General features: G+C 45.7%; 2 protein-coding genes across 2 annotated transcripts; both read left to right on the forward strand.

Moving 5' to 3' along the window:
* Window positions 1–8836: 8836 nt before the first annotated feature.
* LOC107114061 lies at window positions 8837–10387 on the forward strand. The gene has a single exon (XM_015415484.1). The coding sequence runs from the start codon at window positions 8853–8855 to the stop codon at window positions 10380–10382; it is 1530 nt and encodes a 509-aa protein (XP_015270970.1). The 5' UTR covers window positions 8837–8852; the 3' UTR covers window positions 10383–10387.
* A 55-nt stretch (window positions 10388–10442) lies between these two features.
* On the forward strand, window positions 10443–13952 carry LOC107114060 (the record flags this gene model as incomplete). The annotated part of the gene is made up of 1 exon (XM_015415483.1): window positions 10443–13952. A coding segment is annotated over exon 1 (3492 nt), but the record flags the coding sequence as incomplete, so codon positions are not given.
* Between the last annotated feature and the right edge of the window lie 5371 nt (window positions 13953–19323).

Genomic DNA, 19323 nt, shown 5'->3' on the forward strand with positions numbered 1-19323 from the left:
GCCGGCGTCCTGAGCATTTTCCCCTCAGAGTTTTCCCCTCAGATGGCTGTGGCCCCGCCCCCAGCGTGCCCAGCGTCAGCACGTCACATCCGGCTGACATGCACGCCGGGGTGGGCTTTCCCCTGGGGCCCGATTCCACAGCGGCAGAAATCGGGTCTCCAAAGCGGGGGGAAATCCGCCCCCCGGGGGGACTTGGCAGCCCTACCCAGGAAGCCTGCAAGGCACAGTGAGTATTTAAACCTGGATCTCTCAGATCCTAGATGGCACGCTAATTACTACACCATACTTCCTTGTGTTGCTTGGAGGAAAGTGTCCTGTCCCTTTAATGAAGGTTTAATGTGTGGAAATGGACAGTGGAAGCAGGGCCGGTGCTATAGTTAGGCCAACTAGGCGACCACCTGGAGTGCAGACCTCAGAGGAGCACAGAACTGACAATCAGCATTAAGGTGCGAAATCTGTCACACAGGTGTAAATTTTGAGGAAGTTGAGGTGAACAGTGGGAATCCTGCCATAAATCTTCCAAGGGCGAATTCTCTATGCAATTGGCTAGAACAGAATTAGCAGTTAGCAGGAGAGGGGGGGAGTGAAATCATGCTGGAGTAAACAGAGAGTGAAATTTAGGAATGAAGGGACAAGAAAAGTGTTGTAGCAGGTTCAGAAGTAAAAAAAAAAAAATACAAAGAGAAATTATTTTTCACAGAACAGGAGACACATAATGAGGAATTTAGGTCCAGGGGTAAGTGAGCACAAATCTTCTTTAGCTAATATATGCTAACCCACAGGGGTTTTATTCACAAAGAGGATGGTTGTGGTGTTTTGTATTTGTTCTGAAGACTGAAAGTTGCTGGGGAAGATTCCACTTGTGGGCACCTTAGGGATCATGACACTGTTGCTTGAGCCTATGTTTGTTCACTTAGAAAAGAATCCTACTCACAGCCTGATCCTATGCACTTTATTTATTTTATTTGTTTTATATATGGTCTACCTTTCTCACTGAGACTCAAAATGGGTTACACAGTGTAAATCAATGCAATAATTCACATGAGACATCAATTAAACAATGCAATAAGACTAGGATTACAGCAATTTGAAACAGAGCAAAAATAATTACACTTGGTATGTCAGACAATGCAGAAAATGATATGACAAAGGTAGAAAGCAACCTAAGCCTAACCCCTAGGGTTAGTTCTCTCATTTTCAATGTAATCCAGGGGGAGAAGAACTCCCTCCCTCCTTCTCTTTCCACTCCTTTATCTGGCTACTGTGGAGGCTGTAATGCAAAAAGAGGGCAGAGGGTCTCCCCCCACCACCACATGGCTTGCTATGGAGACTTACAGCCTTTAGATGAGCAGACATCAGCAGGTTAGGTCTCCCCTCCCCAAGGTCTGGAAGGAAGCATTATTGCTTGCTAATATCTGCATCCCCTGACTTGGCTAGCCCAGGCTAGTTGGATGTTGCCAGATCTTCGAAGCTAAGCAGGGTTGGCTCAGGTTAGTACTTGGATGGGAAACCACCAAGGAAGCCTGGGGTTGCTATACAGAGGGGGGCAATGGTGAAACTCCTCTGTTCATCTCCTGCCTTGAAATCTGTGTGGGGTTGCTATAAATTGGCTGCAACTTATGGCATTTTCCAGTATCTGCACATGAAGTTACTGTTAAATGTGGCTGACTGAAAAGATTTTGTTTTATCTTATTTATTTATATCCTGCTTCCTCCATCCCCACAACAACCACCTTGTAAAGTAAGTTTGGATATGTGTGTGTGTGTATGTGTGAGAGTGTGTGTGTGTGTGTGAGAGAGAGAGAGAGATGATGGAAGTGGCAATGGGGTGTGTGTTTGTGTGTCCAAACCTGTGTCTCCCATACCCAGACTACAGCCTGATACTTTAGCCACTACACCATCGTGCCTGAAAAGCTGGCAACTTTCCCCATATAAATCCATTGCTATGCTTTGCTTTCTCAAGCACAGAATACCCACAGCAAATCTGTTTCATTGGGGTACTGAACATGTAATGTGAGAGCATCCAGATTGCCCTCCTGTCTTGCTCCTGAAGTCCCCAGCTAGCAAAATTCGCACTACAAACAGTGGAGGGGGAGAAAGGGAAAGTGCTCCAAGAGGGGAAAATGAAACAATTCACAGAGGACTCTTGGTAGAATTGCTTACAAAAATTGCCTGTGGTTAATTTAGTGTGTGCCTGTGTTTCTTGGTTTATTATTTTATTAGCCGCAAAAGGTCAGGACAAGTTTTCATCTCTGATTTTGCTGAGATAACAGCGTGCAGAGTTGATCAAACCTCCCCCCCCCCATGCCTTCCCTAGTCATTTGGCTTTATTAAACATCAAAGATAAATGGAGTCAAGGGAGAAGAACCCAGGCGGACAGCACGAACTTAACCACTCTAAAAGCAAACCCTATTGATTTCTATGAGATTTACTCCCAGGGAAGTCTGTTTAGCATTAAAGCCATGCAGTCTGATCCCATGCATGTTTATTTGGAAGTAATATTTTCTAGGGACTACGTCCCAAAGAAATCAGAGAGACTCTTCTTTTCTTTTTGAGTAAACATACACAGGATTGGGTTGTAACACTCTAGCATCCTTACGTGGAGAAGTAAAGCGGCAGGATTTCCTTCTGAATGAACACTCCTAGGATTGGGCCGCATGGCTATGAATCTGAATACACCTAAATGTGAAGAAATCAATGGGGTTAGAGTTATTGTTTAGGGTTGCCAACGTTTCAACCAGCCACTGTCATTGTGCCTTTAATAAGGCAAATTACAGTTTATCTCCCTGCTGTGAAAAGATTCACCTGCTTATTTCTATGCATGAAGCTGTGTTTAAATGCACAGAAATAACCCCGGCTATTTTTGAGATCAGTTGGCAACCCTATAAAGTGCTGTACAAAGCCAGTAGCTCTATACCACTCAGATCCTCTTAATGACCTATGTGGCATTTCTCCACTGGAAGTAGAGAAATGTTGAAGGGGTGAAGGTCATGTTGCTAACTGACCAGGATTTAAAAAAAGCCTAGCCTGTTGTGCAGAAATCAGCAGGTAAGGCTTTTTGCATTGTGCAGAAAGGTGCAACTAGAGTCTGTGTTGTTCTGGCTGGGAAATCACACGCGTGTAGGAAGTTTTGAAATGTGATCATAAATCATCCTTTCTGCATGCCCATCAATCAATGCAAAAAATCCTTTAAAGCATATTTAAAAGCACATTTAAAGCTACTTTCTGGTTTTTCACACATCAGCAGCCTAATATCCGTGCATTTTGACCTGCCTTTCTGTTTTTTATGCAGGCACCTGGGGGAAAGGCTAAAAAGCATTTTTAAGTGATGCAGGGGAAGTCAGCTTCATGCGGCTATTGAAAATGTAATCTCAAGGCTAAAGTGTCACTTGGCACACTCACTTGGAAGCAAGTCCCATTGAGCTTGGTTGGGCTGTGGCTGCAGTCCTATATACATTTTCCTGGGAGTTAGCTGTATGGAATAACATGGGACTTAACTCTGAGGAGACCACTTAGGCTTAGGGACGCTGGCTCCTGTCCGATGCTAGCCAGCTGGCTTGCAGGGGAAGCCCCGCCCCTAAGCCCTGTCCCCAACAGTGGCCACCCCTCTCCCCCACACACAAGATTTAAAGGGCCTCCAGCTGATTGGCGGGAGCACAAGGCCTCCCAGTCAGCTGGAGGGCCCTTTACATCTTGCAGGAGGAGAGGAAGAGGGGTGGCCACTGGCCACATGCCTGAACTCTGTGATGAATTCACTGCTTGGAGTGCAGGCACATGCCCTCTCCGCTTCTTGCAAAAAGCATTTAAAGGGCTCCTTTCAGAACGTGTGTGTGTGTGTGTGTGCCTAAGTGCCAAGAAGTGTCTGGGGCGCACTTCTGTGTGATGCCATCACACTGAGGACATCCTTGGCCCCTGAAGAAACACCCCCCCAGTACCCCGTCAGGGACTAGGAAGGTCCTGGCAACCCTATTTAGGCTTGTTCCCTAATACCAATATTTTTGGGGGTTCAGTGCACCCAACCCCCCAAAATACTGCTTTTTTTGCCCACCCCTGCTACAGACTTCACCTCTCAAGAACAACTCCAAGGGCCACACTCTGTGCTCTGATTTCTTGGCCTGCTCCCAAGCACAGGAGTGACATTCAGTGCCTCCTTTACCAATGTCCTTAGCCTATTCATTATGACAGCCTCTAATCAATCCAGAGATTTGCATCTGTTCCACTCAGGGGTGAAAATTTGGATTCTTCTCAAATGGAATTTTACTATTTGCCCACCAGGACCCCCCCCAAAAAAACCCCCACATTCTGCTGTAGCACCATCTAGCTTATCTGTCTTAGTGCAGAGTACTAGATTAATGGCTTTTAATTGGATTACCCCCAAAATGATCTTGAAGAATCAAAGCTGCCAAATTTATTTATTTATTTATTTATTTGATTTGATTTGGTTTGTACCCCGCCCTCTCCACCGAGGCGGGCTCAGAAAATGCACAGACTGTTTATGCCCTGCCTTTCTCTCCAATGGGGACCCAAGTTGGCTTACAATATTGTTTTCCCCTGCTCAGTTTTATCTTCATAACACCCCTGTGACCAGTGTGAGGTGGGTTAGGCTGAGAGTGTCTGGCCCAAGGTCACCCAGCAAGCTTCCATGGAGCAGAGATTTGAATCTGGTTCTTTCAGATGCTAGTCTGACATTCTAAGCAAAACCCCACACTGGCTCCCATTGGCTTAATGATCTCATAATCTGGGAACAACTTGTATGCCTTATGAATGGCCTGTTGCAGGTATTTCATTATAGACAGCCTGTTCAGTAATGTAATAGCAGTTCATTCAGCCTGAAAAGGAAATAGTAAAGTTGTGTCCCCTCTCTCTTCAGCTATTTTTAAAAGCTGTTTACCTTAGGCGAATAAATGTTCGGTTTGGCCCAGACACTCTTTTCTTTTCTAGGTCAAAGAAAGCAGGAAGAGATCTGAAGGGATCATGAGGGAGGGAAAGTAATCAAGAGATCAAGAGCAAACTCATGTTTGGGGTTTTATTCTTTTTATTTAAATATATTATGTGAACATTGACCAGCCACTTGGAAAACTTTGACATGAGATGCTTTCTGGCAGCCATCCCATGCTTTAAATGATTATAAACTGATTGTCAGTTGAAACCAAAGCAAATTTCCACCTGTAGCTGTTCACCTGCTCTTCAATCCAGCTAATTAACACATTAAACCAATTATCTCCCTCCCTGAAGATCTCTTGTTGGGGAAAACCACTTACTCCAAAACAGTGACACTCTGTGTCAGAGTGTATGACTGCGACCATCTTTTGTCTCTGGGGATGATGCTTTACAGCTTGCTTGGACTCTGTATGGAAATTAATTGGATAAAACACAGCCTACAGAGTACTGGCTGACATCAGAAAACCCATAAACTTTTGCTCTTTGCTAGAGCTGACAAATTCAGCTAGAGGAAAGCTTGAACAGCCAGAACAGAAGGGTTACTATGGGTAAAGGCTGAGAAAGGGGACCAGATTCAATACAGGGCAATCGGGCACCGTTCTTGAGTCTTTAAAAGAGGTTCAAAAAAAGAGAAGGTGGGGGCAGAGAAGCCATATTTGGAGATGTGTGGATTTGCTTTGCAGAGGGATAGCCAGATTACTCTTCTGCAGCAAATAAAAGGAAGAAGATGTTTGTGGCACCTTAAAGAGTAACAGATATATTGTGGTAGAACAAGAGTTGCCAACCTTTTCATTAAAGAGAGCTACTTATAAATAATAAAAAATAGCTGGAGATACTCTTGTCATAGAGTCATAGAATCAGACTTAGAAGGGGCCATAGAGGCCATCTAGTCCAACACCCTGCTCAATGCAGGATCAACCTAAAACATCCCTGCCAAATGGTCATCCAACCACTGTCTGTAGGCTGCCAGTGAGGGGAACCTCACAACTTCCTAGAAAGTCAATTCCACTGATGAACTACTCTTACTGTAAAAAAAAATCCTAATATCCAGCTGGTATCTTTCCACCCATTATTGCAAGTCCTATCCTCTTCTGCTAAAAGGAACAGCTCTCTGCCCTAGGAACAGCTCCCTCCTCTAAGTGATGGACTTTCATATACTTAAAGAGAGCAATCAATGTCCTACCCTCAAACTCCTTTTCTCCAGACTGAACATTCCTAAGTTCTTCAGCCTTTCCTTGTAGGGTTTGGTCTCCAGGCCTCTGATTATCTTCGTCACTTTCTTCTGCACCCACTCCATTCTGTCCACATCCTTTTTGAAGTGAGGCCTGCACACAGTATTCCAGGTGCAGCTTGACCAATGTGGTGTACAGGAGGACTGTGACATCTTGTGATTTGAATGTTATGCCTTTGTTGATGCATCCCAAAATCACATTAACTATTTTTGCCGCTGCATCACATTGACTCCTCACAGGGCTTTTTTTTCTGGGGGAATGCACTGGAATGGAGTTCCAGAACATCCTTGATAAAATTCTTTTTAAAATGTTTTTCATGAGTTTTCAGTATACAGATTGAAAACTTCATTTCTCTTGAGAGTTACAGCACCTCTTTTTTCCATAAAAAAAGCCCTGACTGCTCATATTTACTTTACATTCCACCTGTTCCCCCACGATCTTGTCCACACACACACTGCTGACTAGAAATGTGTCCTCCATCTAGTATGTGTGCTTCTCATTTTTGTTACCCAGATGTAGAACTCTGCACTTATCCTTGTTGAATTGCATTTTGTTCACATCCTCTCACTTTTCCGGTGTGTTCAGAACTTATTCATTCCTATCTCTGTCTTCTGGTATGTTTGCCACTTCTCCCAAATTAGTGTCATCTGCAAATTTAATGAGTCGTCTTTCCACTCCCTCATCCAGATCATTTATAAAAATACTGAAACATACTGGGCCCAGAACCAAGCCCTGTAGCACCCCACTAGATATTGTGTTGTTATTGTTAGCCATTCAGTCATGTCCGACTCTTGGCGATTCTGTGGGCCCGCTCTCTCCACATGTTCCAATCTTGTTCCATTTCTTTGAATCGTTCCATACTCAGGTTGGTGTTGACTTTTTTGGTGTCTAGCCACCGTTTTCTTTGGAGGCCCAGTTTCCTTTTGCCACTAACCCATCCAAGCATAATTGTTTTTTTCTACTGAGTTCTTCCTCATGACATAGCTGAAATAAGTCAGTCGCAGTTTTATGAGTTTTCCTTCCAATGACATGTCTGGTTTTATGCGCACCAATACTTGCTTGTGTGTGACCTTTGCTGTCCAAGGAATGTGCAGGAGCCTTCTCCAGCACCACAGTTCAAATGAGTGGATTTTCCTCCTATCTTGCTTCTTCATGTTATATTTAATTGATGCTATGTTTTTATTGTTTTATGGATTTTATGTATGGGCTGTAGCCCCCTGGAAGCCGCCCTGAGCCTGCTTGCGGGGAGGGCGGGGTAAAAATGTTTAAATAAAATAAATAAATAAAACTGTTACAGCCATAGGTTGCTCTGGGGAACACAATAGCACAGACTAATCTGCATTTGGTTAGTAGGCTGATGTCCTTGTGAAGTAGGCATTTATTATTCCTTGCCCATATAAGGGGATAGTTGCTGTTCATGTTCCAGTCATAAGGGGGCAGAAGTGAGCTTGTTTGGTTTGGGCGGGAAAAGTAAGCCTAGTCAATGGAAAATTCCACTCTGGTGATGTAAATGATGACGTGTAACCTTGTTGCAGTATAAAAGCCTGGAGCCTGCATAGCTCTGGGTTCAGTCTGTTTAAAGCGTGCTTCGCTGACTGAACCGGCGCCAATAAAGTTCTTCTCCTTCTGTTGATCTGGTGGTCTGTGCTTGGGCTTAGGCCCCTTTCTCCGTGCTACATTTCTGGTTCCCTGACCGGGAAAGGGGGGAGCACCCAACCAAGGCCGGGTTGTTGGGGCCCTCCTGAGCCACGATTTTGAAGAGAACCGCACTGACTGAGGACTGTTTGGCGGCAAAGGCGCCATTTTCGATTTCGAAAAGCCGATCATTCACTCCTCTCCAGGGCTGGTTCTCACCAAAGTCGCTTGCTCAGTGAACTCAGCCAGGAGGAGAACATCAGGGGAAGACTCCGGAGTCCAGTCTGGTCAGAGTCAGGTCAGTATTAATCGGTATCGGTCCCCTTCAGTTGAAGGGAAGAGGAAGCCTGATCACCTTCCTATCGGGTCAGTTTCTGTCAGGCAGGCTAGGAAAGCCTTGGCTTTCCTATGATCAGGGTGGGATCTGTGTTGAAGTGAATGCATGGTGTGTGAGTGTGAAAAGGCGGACTCCCGTAATAGGAGAAAGTCAAATTGAATTGTGGTCACCTCAAGCTCGCATTTCTCAGTCGAGAGATCGCATCTGAGTCGGGTACAGGTGGAAGCATTTGTGGTTAAGGTCTCCCTTTTATGTGTCTAGGAGCAGTGGACCCCTTACCACTCTCCCTGTTTACCCCACCCTCTGTATACCCAGCTGTCTGTCTTTTGTCTGTTCAAAATGGGAGGGAGTCAGGCAAAGCCCAAAACCCCTCTTCAGTTTATGCTCAAGCACTTTGAAGAAATTTTTGGCACAGCCACTCATGGCGTAGTTTTAAATCCAGTCTGTCTGCAGACATTTTGTGAGGTAAACTGGCCTGCGTTTACAGTGGGATGGCCACCAGAGGGCTCCATGGATCTCTCTCTGCTACACAGAGTCTATCTGGCAGCTACGGATCCCCAAGAGGACCATTCCGATCAGCAGCTCCATTATGTCTACTGCTGGTATGAATATGTGAGGAAAAATCCTTCCAAGGCCAAGCGATTTAAAACCCGACAGGGCTCTGCCCCAGCAGCCAACCAGCCTATAGTTTGCCCAACACCAGGAACTATGCCAGCAATTTGTCCAACCCTGAATACCCCAGAAAGCAGGCCCCAAGGCCCCCAAGTGACTTGCCCGCCACCGGAGGATGATTGGCCCCCACCATACTCTGCTGGGCCATTGCCACCGCCTCCTCTTCCAACTCCGCCCCCAGAAGCAAGAGTGACTAGATCACAGACTGCGCAGGCCCGTGCCGCCCAAGAACTTGCAGCCCAGGAGCAGCTTCAGGAACTGCAAATCAGTGAAGCGCTTAGCCCTTCAGTGCCAGTCTCCACCATTTATCCATCCTTAGTGGACTGTTTGGCTACTGCCTCTGCTCCTGAACCTGAGACCCCTGTCACTCCCATACCTAAGACAGTCCTTAAGAAAAATCCGACAACAGGGACCTGGAGCCCCGCCACTCATTGGAGTCCTACATCAGGACTCAGTGAAATGAACCCTTTTAAAGTGCCTGTAGGCAAATCTCAGGAAACTGGCAATTTAGCAACAGTCTGCCCTCTCCGTCAAGTTCCAGCAGGAGCGGATGGGATTATGAGATGGGTCTATTCTCCTTTCAGTACTGTCGATCTCTGTAATTGGAGAACACAGACGACCCCATATAGTGAAGACCCCCGACCCATGACAGATCTGTTTACAACAATTATGGCTACACATGCCCCTACCTGGCGAGATTGTAGCCAGTTACTTACTGCTTTATTAACTTCAGAAGAGAAGCGGAAAGTCATGGCAGCTGCTAAGAAAACTGTTGAAAACAGAGTCCCTGCTGACCAACAGCCTAATGCAGCTGACTGGGTTCGTGCCCGCTTCCCAGATATAGACCCAAATTGGGACCCCAATGTAGATGCAGATAGAGGAAGATCAGAGGAATACCGAACTGCCATCCTCTTAGGTCTCCAGGAAGCAGGAAAGAAGCCCATGAATATGGCTAAATTGAGGGAGGTCATTCAAGAGCCAACTGAGCCACCCTATACCTTCCTTGAAAGACTGTACAAGGCTTACCGCCTCTACACTCCTTTTGACCCAGAGGAAGAAGCAAACCGTACAATGGTGAATGCATCTTTTGTTAGCCAGGCTGCACCTGACATTAGACGCAAATTACAGAAGTTAGAAGGGTTCCAAGGGATGAACGTGTCCCAATTAATTGAGGTGGCCCAGAAGGTTTTTGTGAATAGAGATAAAGAAGAGAAGAAAGAAGAAGAAGCTAAGCATAGACGAAAGGCAGCAATTTTAGCAGCAGTGATCCAAGGCCATGAGTATGACCGCCCGTCCCCAACATCCAACCTTGAGCCCCGTGGTCCTAGAACCCTAGGCCGGGACCAATGTGCATACTGTAGAGCGGATGGCCACTGGAAAAACGAATGTCCGAACCGCCAGTCCAGACTCCGGGGGAGGGGAGGATCTAGAGGCCAAGGAAGAGGACAGAGCTTTAACCACCTTCCAAGAGGGCAAGTTAATGAAAGCCGGTACAGCCGCACCTACCCTGCAGGGAAGTCGGAAGATGGCTTTGTTGGTATGGCCGGAATGAACTATGATGATTAGGGGCGACCGGGCTCTGTCAATTGTGGCCCTCGGGAGCCCTTGGTCCGCTTAAATATTGAAGGAAATCCTGTTGATTTCATGTTAGACACGGGGGCTGAAGTATCCATTGTAACGACACCCATTGCTCTGCCCACTAAAGATAGCCTAACAGTTGTAGGCATGGCAGGGAAGAAACTTGCTCTCCCATACCTCCAATCAAGAACCTGTTCTCTAGGAGGTCACCGGGTCACCCACCGTTTTCTCTTAAATCCCAGCTGTCCGATTAATTTGCTTGGGAGAGATCTTTTATCTAAAATGCGTGCCTCCATAACCTTTGATACTCCGGATGGCTCAGCACTTCTGTCCTTACCTCCAGAGACTCAAACTTCACTAGTGTGTTGTAATTTAGAGGTTGATGCTACAGAAGAGTGGCGACTTCCTGAGGTCCTAATGGGATGTGGATTTAGAAGACACCCTGATGGTGACCCTGAAGAAGTCCAGTATCAGACTGATAAAGATGCTTTTTATGACAAGGAAAAGGTGCAGGATAAATTGTACTACCGAAATGAAGTGCCAACTGTATGGGCAGAAGATAATCCCCCAGGCTTTGCTAAACACCAACCTCCTGTAGTTGTGGTCCTTAAACCTACTGCCAATCCAGTGAGAGAGCGTCAATACCCTATTCGTGAAGATGCCCGAAGAGTGTTAACCAAACACTTTCAGAGACTCCTGAAAGATGGCATCCTGATCCCCTGTGAATCTGCCTGGAATACTCCGATCCTTCCAGTACCTAAGCCTTCTCCAGACCCCAAGAATCCTGATTACCGCCCAGTCCAAGACCTGAGGGCAGTGAATACTCAAGTAGAAGCTATCCACCCTGTAGTGCCAAATCCCTATACAATCCTGACTCTGATTCCATCCACGGCTGCATGGTTTACTGTCTTGGATTTGAAAGATGCGTTCTTCAGTATTGGACTTCACCACCAGTCCAGAGACATCTTTGCCTTCGAATGGAGAGCCCCTGGAGCCTCCAGCCCATGTCAGTACACTTGGACTCGTTTGCCCCAAGGCTACAAAAATTCTCCTTCATTGTTTGGACAGGCCCTCGGTAAAGACTTAGAGAACTTTGACACCCAAGAAGGGGTCCTTACCTTAATCCAATATGTGGATGACTTGTTACTTTGTGCCCCTGACCCTCATCGATGTTCCCAGGGCACCCTTAACCTTCTCCGTCTCCTTGATGCCTGTGGCTATAAAGTCTCATTCAAGAAGGCCCAGATCTGCTTAACTCGAGTCCAGTTCCTAGGATTTGAAATCTCTAAGAATCAACGGTCTCTCAGTAATGCAAGGAAAGAAACTGTGTGCCAGATACCTCTACCCCAGAGTCGCAAAGAGCTACGAGGCTTCTTAGGTGCAGCTAGCTACTGTCGGTTATGGATTCCCTCCTTTGCTCTTTTGGCCAAACCCTTATATGAAGCTACCAAAGGGGGGACACAGGAACCTTTTGTCTGGGGCCCAGATCAAGATGTTGCCTTTAGGACCCTGAAACAACGGCTCATTGAGGCTCCTGCCTTAGGACTGCCAGATCCAGAAAAACCTTTTTCCCTTTGCGTAGATGAGAAGCAAAGTGTTGCTTTAGGTGTCCTTCTCCAGAAACTTGGGACTCACAATCGGCCTGTGGCCTACCTTAGCCAAAACCTGGATGCTGTAGAAGCCGGTCTGCCCCCTTGCTTACGTGCTGTTGCTGCCTGCTGTAGACTTATTGAAGCAGCAAACAAATTCACCTGGGGAGCCCCACTCACAGTGTTTGTATCACACGGAGTTAAGACCATTTTAGAAGCTCGTGGTCACAAATATCTGACAGTTTCACGTATGGCCAGGTACCAAGCAGTTCTCCTCGAGAACCCAGGTGTATCTCTAGCTCCTGTCATCAACATAAATCCAGCCACCTTGTTGCCAGTACCATGTGAAGATGTTGAGCATGATTGCCTAGTAACCACTGACCAGCTGTTTGCATCTCGTCTTGACCTTCGTGACCAACCCCTTCAGCAGCCAGACTTAATATTGTACTGTGATGGTAGCAGTTTCATCAACCCTCAAGGACGTCGCAAAGCAGGCTATGCTGTTGTAGATGACCATCAGGTGATACAAGCAGAATCTCTACCCGTTGGAACATCTGCTCAACTAGCAGAAATAATAGCCCTGACAGTTGCCCTACATCTAAGCAAGAATGCAGCTGCAAATATATTCACCGATTCAATGTTTGCTTTCAAGGCAGCCCATGCACATGGAATGCTGTGGCAACACCGAGGATTTATTACAGCCGCTGGAAAGGATATCAAATATGGGCCAAATCTTCGTCTTCTGCTAGAAGCCATCAATCTGCCAACTAAGATTGCAATAATCCACTGTCGAGGACATCAACGGAAGTCTGACCCAATTGCAGAAGGAAATGGTCGTGCTGATAAAGCAGCTAAGGAAGCAGCAGAAGGAAAACTTTGTCTCCGCACTCTAGTTCCTAGTCCGTCAGTCTTAGCCTGTCCTGTCTTCCCCACTCCAGTCTCAGCTTGGACGCCTCGTTACACCAAACATGAAGACTACCTCTGTGACCAGCAATCAGCAAAAAAGAATGAGGAAGGTTGGTGGATCTTGCCAACAGGAAAAATTTGGATTCCAGCCTCCTTAGGCTATGAAATAATGAAAGCCCTTCATGCTAATACCCATTATGGATCTTCCAGTCTTGTTAAAGCCTTAGACCGCTGGGCTCATCTGGAACGGAAGACAGCATTAGCAGACCTCGTGTGCCGTCAGTGTGTTACCTGTGCCCGAAACAATCCTAGAGAAGGTCCCCGACGACCTCCAGGAATCAATACCCCAGGACCAGCCCCAATGACTTCGCTTGTTGTTGATTTCACCGAGATGCCAAAAGTTGGTCGTCATCACTACCTGTTGGTGTTTGTCTGTACGCATACTGGATGGATAGAAGCGTTTCCAACTGCCACTGAAAAGGCCTCAGAAGTTGCCCGAGCCATGTTAAGGGATCTAATTCCAAGATTCGGATTACCTACCTGGGTTTCCTCTGATAATGGACCAGCCTTCATCTCTGAATTAACTCAGCAAGTTGCCAAAGCCTTAGGAATCATCTGGAAATTACACTGTGCCTATCGTCCCCAGAGTTCAGGAGCAGTAGAACGAGCTAATAGAACTCTTAAAGCCTCCTTGCGGAAGTTCACCCAAGAGACTGAACAGCCATGGCCTAAGATTCTACCTCTAGTGTTATTCCGACTGCACTGCCTCCCTTCCAAACGAACTTCAGTTTCTCCTTATGAGGCAATGTTTGGCCGTCCTCCCCCACTGACCATGGGAGTTCATACCGATGCTTATGGGTTTCATCAGTTAATCACCTCAGCAGAATTACAAGCCCTTGGACGACAAGTTGAGAAACTCCAAAGACATTACTCTGCCTGTCTCCCAGTTCCCTTGTTTGATTCTGTGTGTCATGTCAGTCCTGGAGATTCAGTATGGGTTAAAAATTGGAGACCAGAGCCCTTAGGGCCAAGGTGGGAGGGACCTTTCACTGTTTTACTCAGTTCCCCTACAGCTGTGAAGGTCGTTGAGAGGAAACCCTGGATCCACTGGACGAATTTGAAGCTTGCCCATACTAGATGGACTGCTGAGCCAGGATCTAATCCTACTACTGTGAAGCTTAGACGTGTCGTGCCCAGTAATCCAGCAAGCTCTGCTTCTCTTGGGCCCACGCCCCAAGAGGACACAGCTGAAGATTGACTCCAGAACCCCTGCTGAGACCTACCGGAAACGGTCTCCCTGCGCACGGGTGAAAAATCAGACCTTCGTTGGAGCATCAGGCCCTGCTCTAGTCACACCGGAAGCTGACTAGTCGACGCACAGGCCCAAGATGTGGATGCTTCTGTTAAATTGTGTTTTTGTACCTTCTATGATCTGCATCCCAGTTATGGGGTTTCCTGCTTGTACCTCTTGCATTACTTCCACTTTTCGTGAAGGTCAAGTCTCACAAACCCTCATTTATCATTCTGACTTTGATTGTATTTCGTCTGTAGTTACCCAATGTTCTCATGAGGGCATAAGTTACAGTGTTTGTGTAAATCAAGGGAAATTTATGTGCTTTCGACCCCAGTCCAATGTGACTCGGGCCCGTATTAATGTTTATGCTTATATTAGTGGATGGTACACAAGTCCTGATACTTTCACCTCTTCCCTTTTAGCGTCCAATGTCACTTCCCAGTCTAGTCAAAGTATGCAAGTCTGTTTTGACATATGTCATGCCATCTCTCGAAGTCGAAAGTATAGTGCAGGGGAAATTAGACAAACGTGTGGAGGGCTAGCTAAAGAGCAGAGCTATGCCAAAGAAGGGAAAATGTTTCTGTCATCAACTTATGAACTTGAAGCACAAGTCTGGTATGTCTCTAATGATGGTAATATCTCAGATGGACCTCAAGGTGGAATAGTGGGAGGAGGGAAAGCCCACCCGTACTTTAAGTTATCCCAGGGAACTAGTCTAACCCCTTGCAGCCATAACCACTGCACTCCCTTGTGCTTACATTTCCGAGCATCCGAGAACCAGGGAAGAAAGAAACTGATGTATGGGGTTGGCATAGATATTGGTGGTCGAAAAAGTCCATACGGACGCATTGTCATAGAAACTATTAGTTCAAAAATCCAAAGCACTGAAATGAAGATTCACACAACCTTTTGGTCAGAAATGGGGAAAGTAATAGAAATCCCCCCAGTGACCAAGAATCTATTTATCGATCTTGCTGAAAGAATTGCAGGAGAACTATCAGTTAAGAATTGTTATGTCTGTGGAGGTACCAATATGGGAGAACAATGGCCCTGGGAGGCCAAAGAGGTAGAACTTAATAATATCTCCCATGCTTTCAACCTTTCCTGGAATAATATCCACCGCCCCAGTAGATGGATCCTGAAAAATCCCTTAGTTGGTCATACTTGTTTTATACGACAGGGAGCTCCTTTTAACATTTCAGTGGGAGCCCTAGATTGTGAAGAAGGATGGTTCTGTAATGGCACCCAGCCTAAAGCCTATATTAATTTTGCTAATCCGAATGTCACCCAAGCCCCACCTTATGTTAATATGAGTCGTTTACAAGTCCTATGGGACAACCCCTGTAGCACTTCTAAAGAATGGAGAGCTCCAGACTCCTTATACTGGATATGTGGTTCAGCTGCCTATGCAACCCTGCCCCTTACATGGAATGGTGCTTGTATATTAGGTACTATAAAACCTAGCTTTTTCCTCCTACCCCTCACTGTCGGAGAAAGGTTAGGAGTCCCAGTATATGATGAGTTAGGACGCTCAAAGCGAGAAATACGGGGATTAGCTGTAGGTAACTGGAAAGATGATGAATGGCCTCCAGAACGTATTATTCAAGTATATGGTCCAGCTACCTGGGCAGCTGATGGTACATATGGTTATAGAACCCCCATTTATATGCTAAATCGAATAATTAGACTACAAGCGGTTTTAGAAATCATAACTAATGAAACTTCCCTGGCTCTGTCTGTATTAGCCGAAACCAACACACAACTTCGCACTGCTGTTTACCAGAACCGACTTGCCTTAGATTTCTTATTAGCAACTGAAGGAGGAGTTTGTGGAAAGTTTAACCTTTCAAATTGTTGTTTACAGATTGATGACAATGGTAAAGCTATTGAACAGATTACAGAACATATGCGTAATTTAGCCCATGTCCCAGTCCAAACCTGGACAGGAATAGATACTGAAGATTGGTTCGGAAACATACTTGGAGATTGGAAACGTATATTGTTCTTAATAGCTTTAGCCTTTGGTGGTTTGTTACTTCTCCCTTGTTTGATACCTTTGATTAAGAATGTAGCTACCAAAACAGTTAATGCAATGTTAGCTCACAATGATACTGTTAAACTTTTATATTTGGTTACTGCTAAAAGGAACAGGTTGAACACTAATGCATAAATTCTTCCACAGGTTAAAGAAGAAAAGTACTGTTAGTTACTGTATACTCTCCAGGCAAGGAATAAATGCTATGCCATGTTATTGGTCGGTCTCTCTCTCTGTCCCAGAGAAAGGACCGAAAGGGGGGAATGAAGTAGGCATTTATTATTCCTTGCCCATATAAGGGGATAGTTGCTGTTCATGTTCCAGTCATAAGGGGGCAGAAGTGAGCTTGTTTGGTTTGGGCGGGAAAAGTAAGCCTAGTCAATGGAAAATTCCACTCTGGTGATGTAAATGATGACGTGTAACCTTGTTGCAGTATAAAAGCCTGGAGCCTGCATAGCTCTGGGTTCAGTCTGTTTAAAGCGTGCTTCGCTGACTGAACCGGCGCCAATAAAGTTCTTCTCCTTCTGTTGATCTGGTGGTCTGTGCTTGGGCTTAGGCCCCTTTCTCCGTGCTACATTTCCTCTTCCATGTTCAATTCATGCTTATTACGGCTGTGAGACCCAGCGTGATTTGATGTTTTATTTCTGGATTGCATTTGCCATTTTGGTTGGTCAGTGATCCTAAGAAAGTGAATTATTTCACACATTCAGTCTCTTCATTGTCAACTGTTATTTTGACATTTTGATACGGGATCAGATGTTCATCTTTTTGAGGTTTGTTAACTGCCTGCCCAATTGTTACCTGGTCTCTCCCCCTCGTACCATACAGGGCCAGTCACTCTGCACAAAAAGAGGGATTAAAGGTCATTCCTTCAACAGACTCCCCCAACTGTACCTTCCATATAATGTTTTTCTTCCCACCCTTCCTCCAAGAAGTTCAGTATGGCATTTGTGGCTCCCTGCTCCTTCACAACAACAGGTTAAGCTAACAGAAGGTGAGTGGTCCTAGATCACCCACTGAGCTTCATAGCTGTGTGGTGATCTGAATCAAGATCTCCCAGGTCTTAGTCCAACATTCCAATCACCACACCACACTGGCTCTCCCTTTCAAACAAATACATCACTGCCTAGCTCCCCTGTAGAAGGACAGGGAGAGGAAAACTCATTCCTTTCACTGAGCAGCAGCCAAAGCAACCATGGCATGTTTCTGCTGCTGTCCTTTTAAATCTCAATCATGTCCTTTTATTCTTTTATTCTTTTGTATTTGCAAGCCATCTTCAAAGAAAGAAAGAAATGTGTGGCATGGAAGTATTTTAACTAAAATAATAAATGGGCCTAAAAATGAAAGCAATTTTTGCTTCCAGGAGGAGTAAGCTTATTAAAACTTTCACCTCATTAATTTGCATAAGAACATAACAAATACACTGAATGCTCTCTCTGACCAAATGTGCATCTCAGAACATGCCATATCTGTAGATCATTTCTGCGAATACCAATTCCGTTCACTGCTAAAAACCCATGGATGGTACAGTTTTCTCTTGATGTCTCTGAGTTCAGATGATCTTTTATTCATGTAAGTTTGATTGAAGATCAGAAATAAAATCTCCCTAAGAAGTTTACTTGGGGGAGGAGGGGACCTCTGCCAGACACTCTTTTCTTCAGCTTCTAATTCTTCAAATAGTCCTGCAAAGTACCTGCCTTTTTAAACTCCCATTTTGAATGCTGTTTTTTTCCAAAATAACCTGTTTATTTATTCTCTGCATCCATATTTCATTTTGTTACAACTGACTTAGTGATTTCTAAATTAGTAACGATGCTATTAAATCAGATTTAAAAGAATTTTCTTCTTGGGGGGGGGGGGGAAGCAAGCCTGAGTGTCCTGCTCAGATATGCTATAGGTTAGGAAATAATTGATTTTCTCTCTTGCTCTTTTTAATAATATCTTAAATAATGTAAGTTGTATTTACATTATTTATAGTTTATCTTTCTCACTGAGACTGAAGGCAGTTTTGTCTCTCACTTGCATAAAGGATCTCTTTAGGTTCCAGGTGTCCTTTTTTATTTTACCACAGAGAGTCTCTATTTCCTGGAACCTGGTAAATCTCTGTGCTCCTGTAAAAATTCATTAAGGTAAATTGCTAAACTTCTCACTCTTCAGGGTTCAATTTCCTCACTTGAGTCTCTAGAAGTTAAATCTTGCAGTGAGGAATAAAGAAGAAATGACTGGGGAGATTCATGAGAGGGTATGCAGTGGAGAAACTGATCTTTTTATCCCTCTCTCCAAATGCTGGGGCCCCAACTCACTCACTAACCCCATTTGTGGTCCTGTGTGAGAGGGGGGGAACCAGCCAGGGTGACAGCCATGGCCAGCCATGTCCAATAAGGAAGGACGGGCTGCATGGGGGGGGGGGGCAAGTGGCTGCAGTGGCATGAAAAACAGGCCACCTCCTCCCATGACAGCCTATGATAGGGTCTCAAGTGGGCCATGGGGAGGGGGGAAAGGGAGGGGCCATTGGGGGTAAGAACGAACCATGCTGCCCAGCACAAGCTACAGGGGGCCCTAAGGCTGTATGGGCTGGGCTCAATGCCTCCGATTCCTCCTCCGTTACATCCATGTTTGGAGATGATGAGGAGTCACCTGGCATCCACCTTTCAAGAAAGATTAGGGAAAGCAGAGGTCATTTCCTGCAGGAGCACACAGGAGCGTAGCTCTGGCAGTAAAGAGCCCAGGAGGCGTGCACATGCAACAAGCCCCACCCCCTGCTCCCAGCAGCCCTCAGTCGGAGCAAGAAGCAGCCAGGTAAGTTGCAGAGCCCCACCCTGGCCCCCTGGTCCAAACCAGTCCAGTGGCACCTTTAAGACCAAGTTTTATTCAGGTACAAGCTCTCCCTCCTCCGTGAGGACAGATCTGCACGTTCCCCCCCCCCCAATAGCTAGCAATCCGAAACCGTCCAGTGGAGCCTAAGCGGGGTGTGTTACCTTCTGACACACTTTCGGTGATGTCAGGGGGTATGGTATATGCAAATGAGTTATGCTAATGAGCTCCTGCACCTCTTTTTCTACAAAATGACCCTAGAGGGAAAGGATACTGGACATCTTCTGTGTT

This window comes from Gekko japonicus, unplaced genomic scaffold (genome assembly GCF_001447785.1).
Source record: "Gekko japonicus isolate JY-2015 unplaced genomic scaffold, Gekko_japonicus_V1.1 scaffold1566, whole genome shotgun sequence".
Lineage (NCBI taxonomy): Eukaryota > Metazoa > Chordata > Lepidosauria > Squamata > Gekkonidae > Gekko > Gekko japonicus.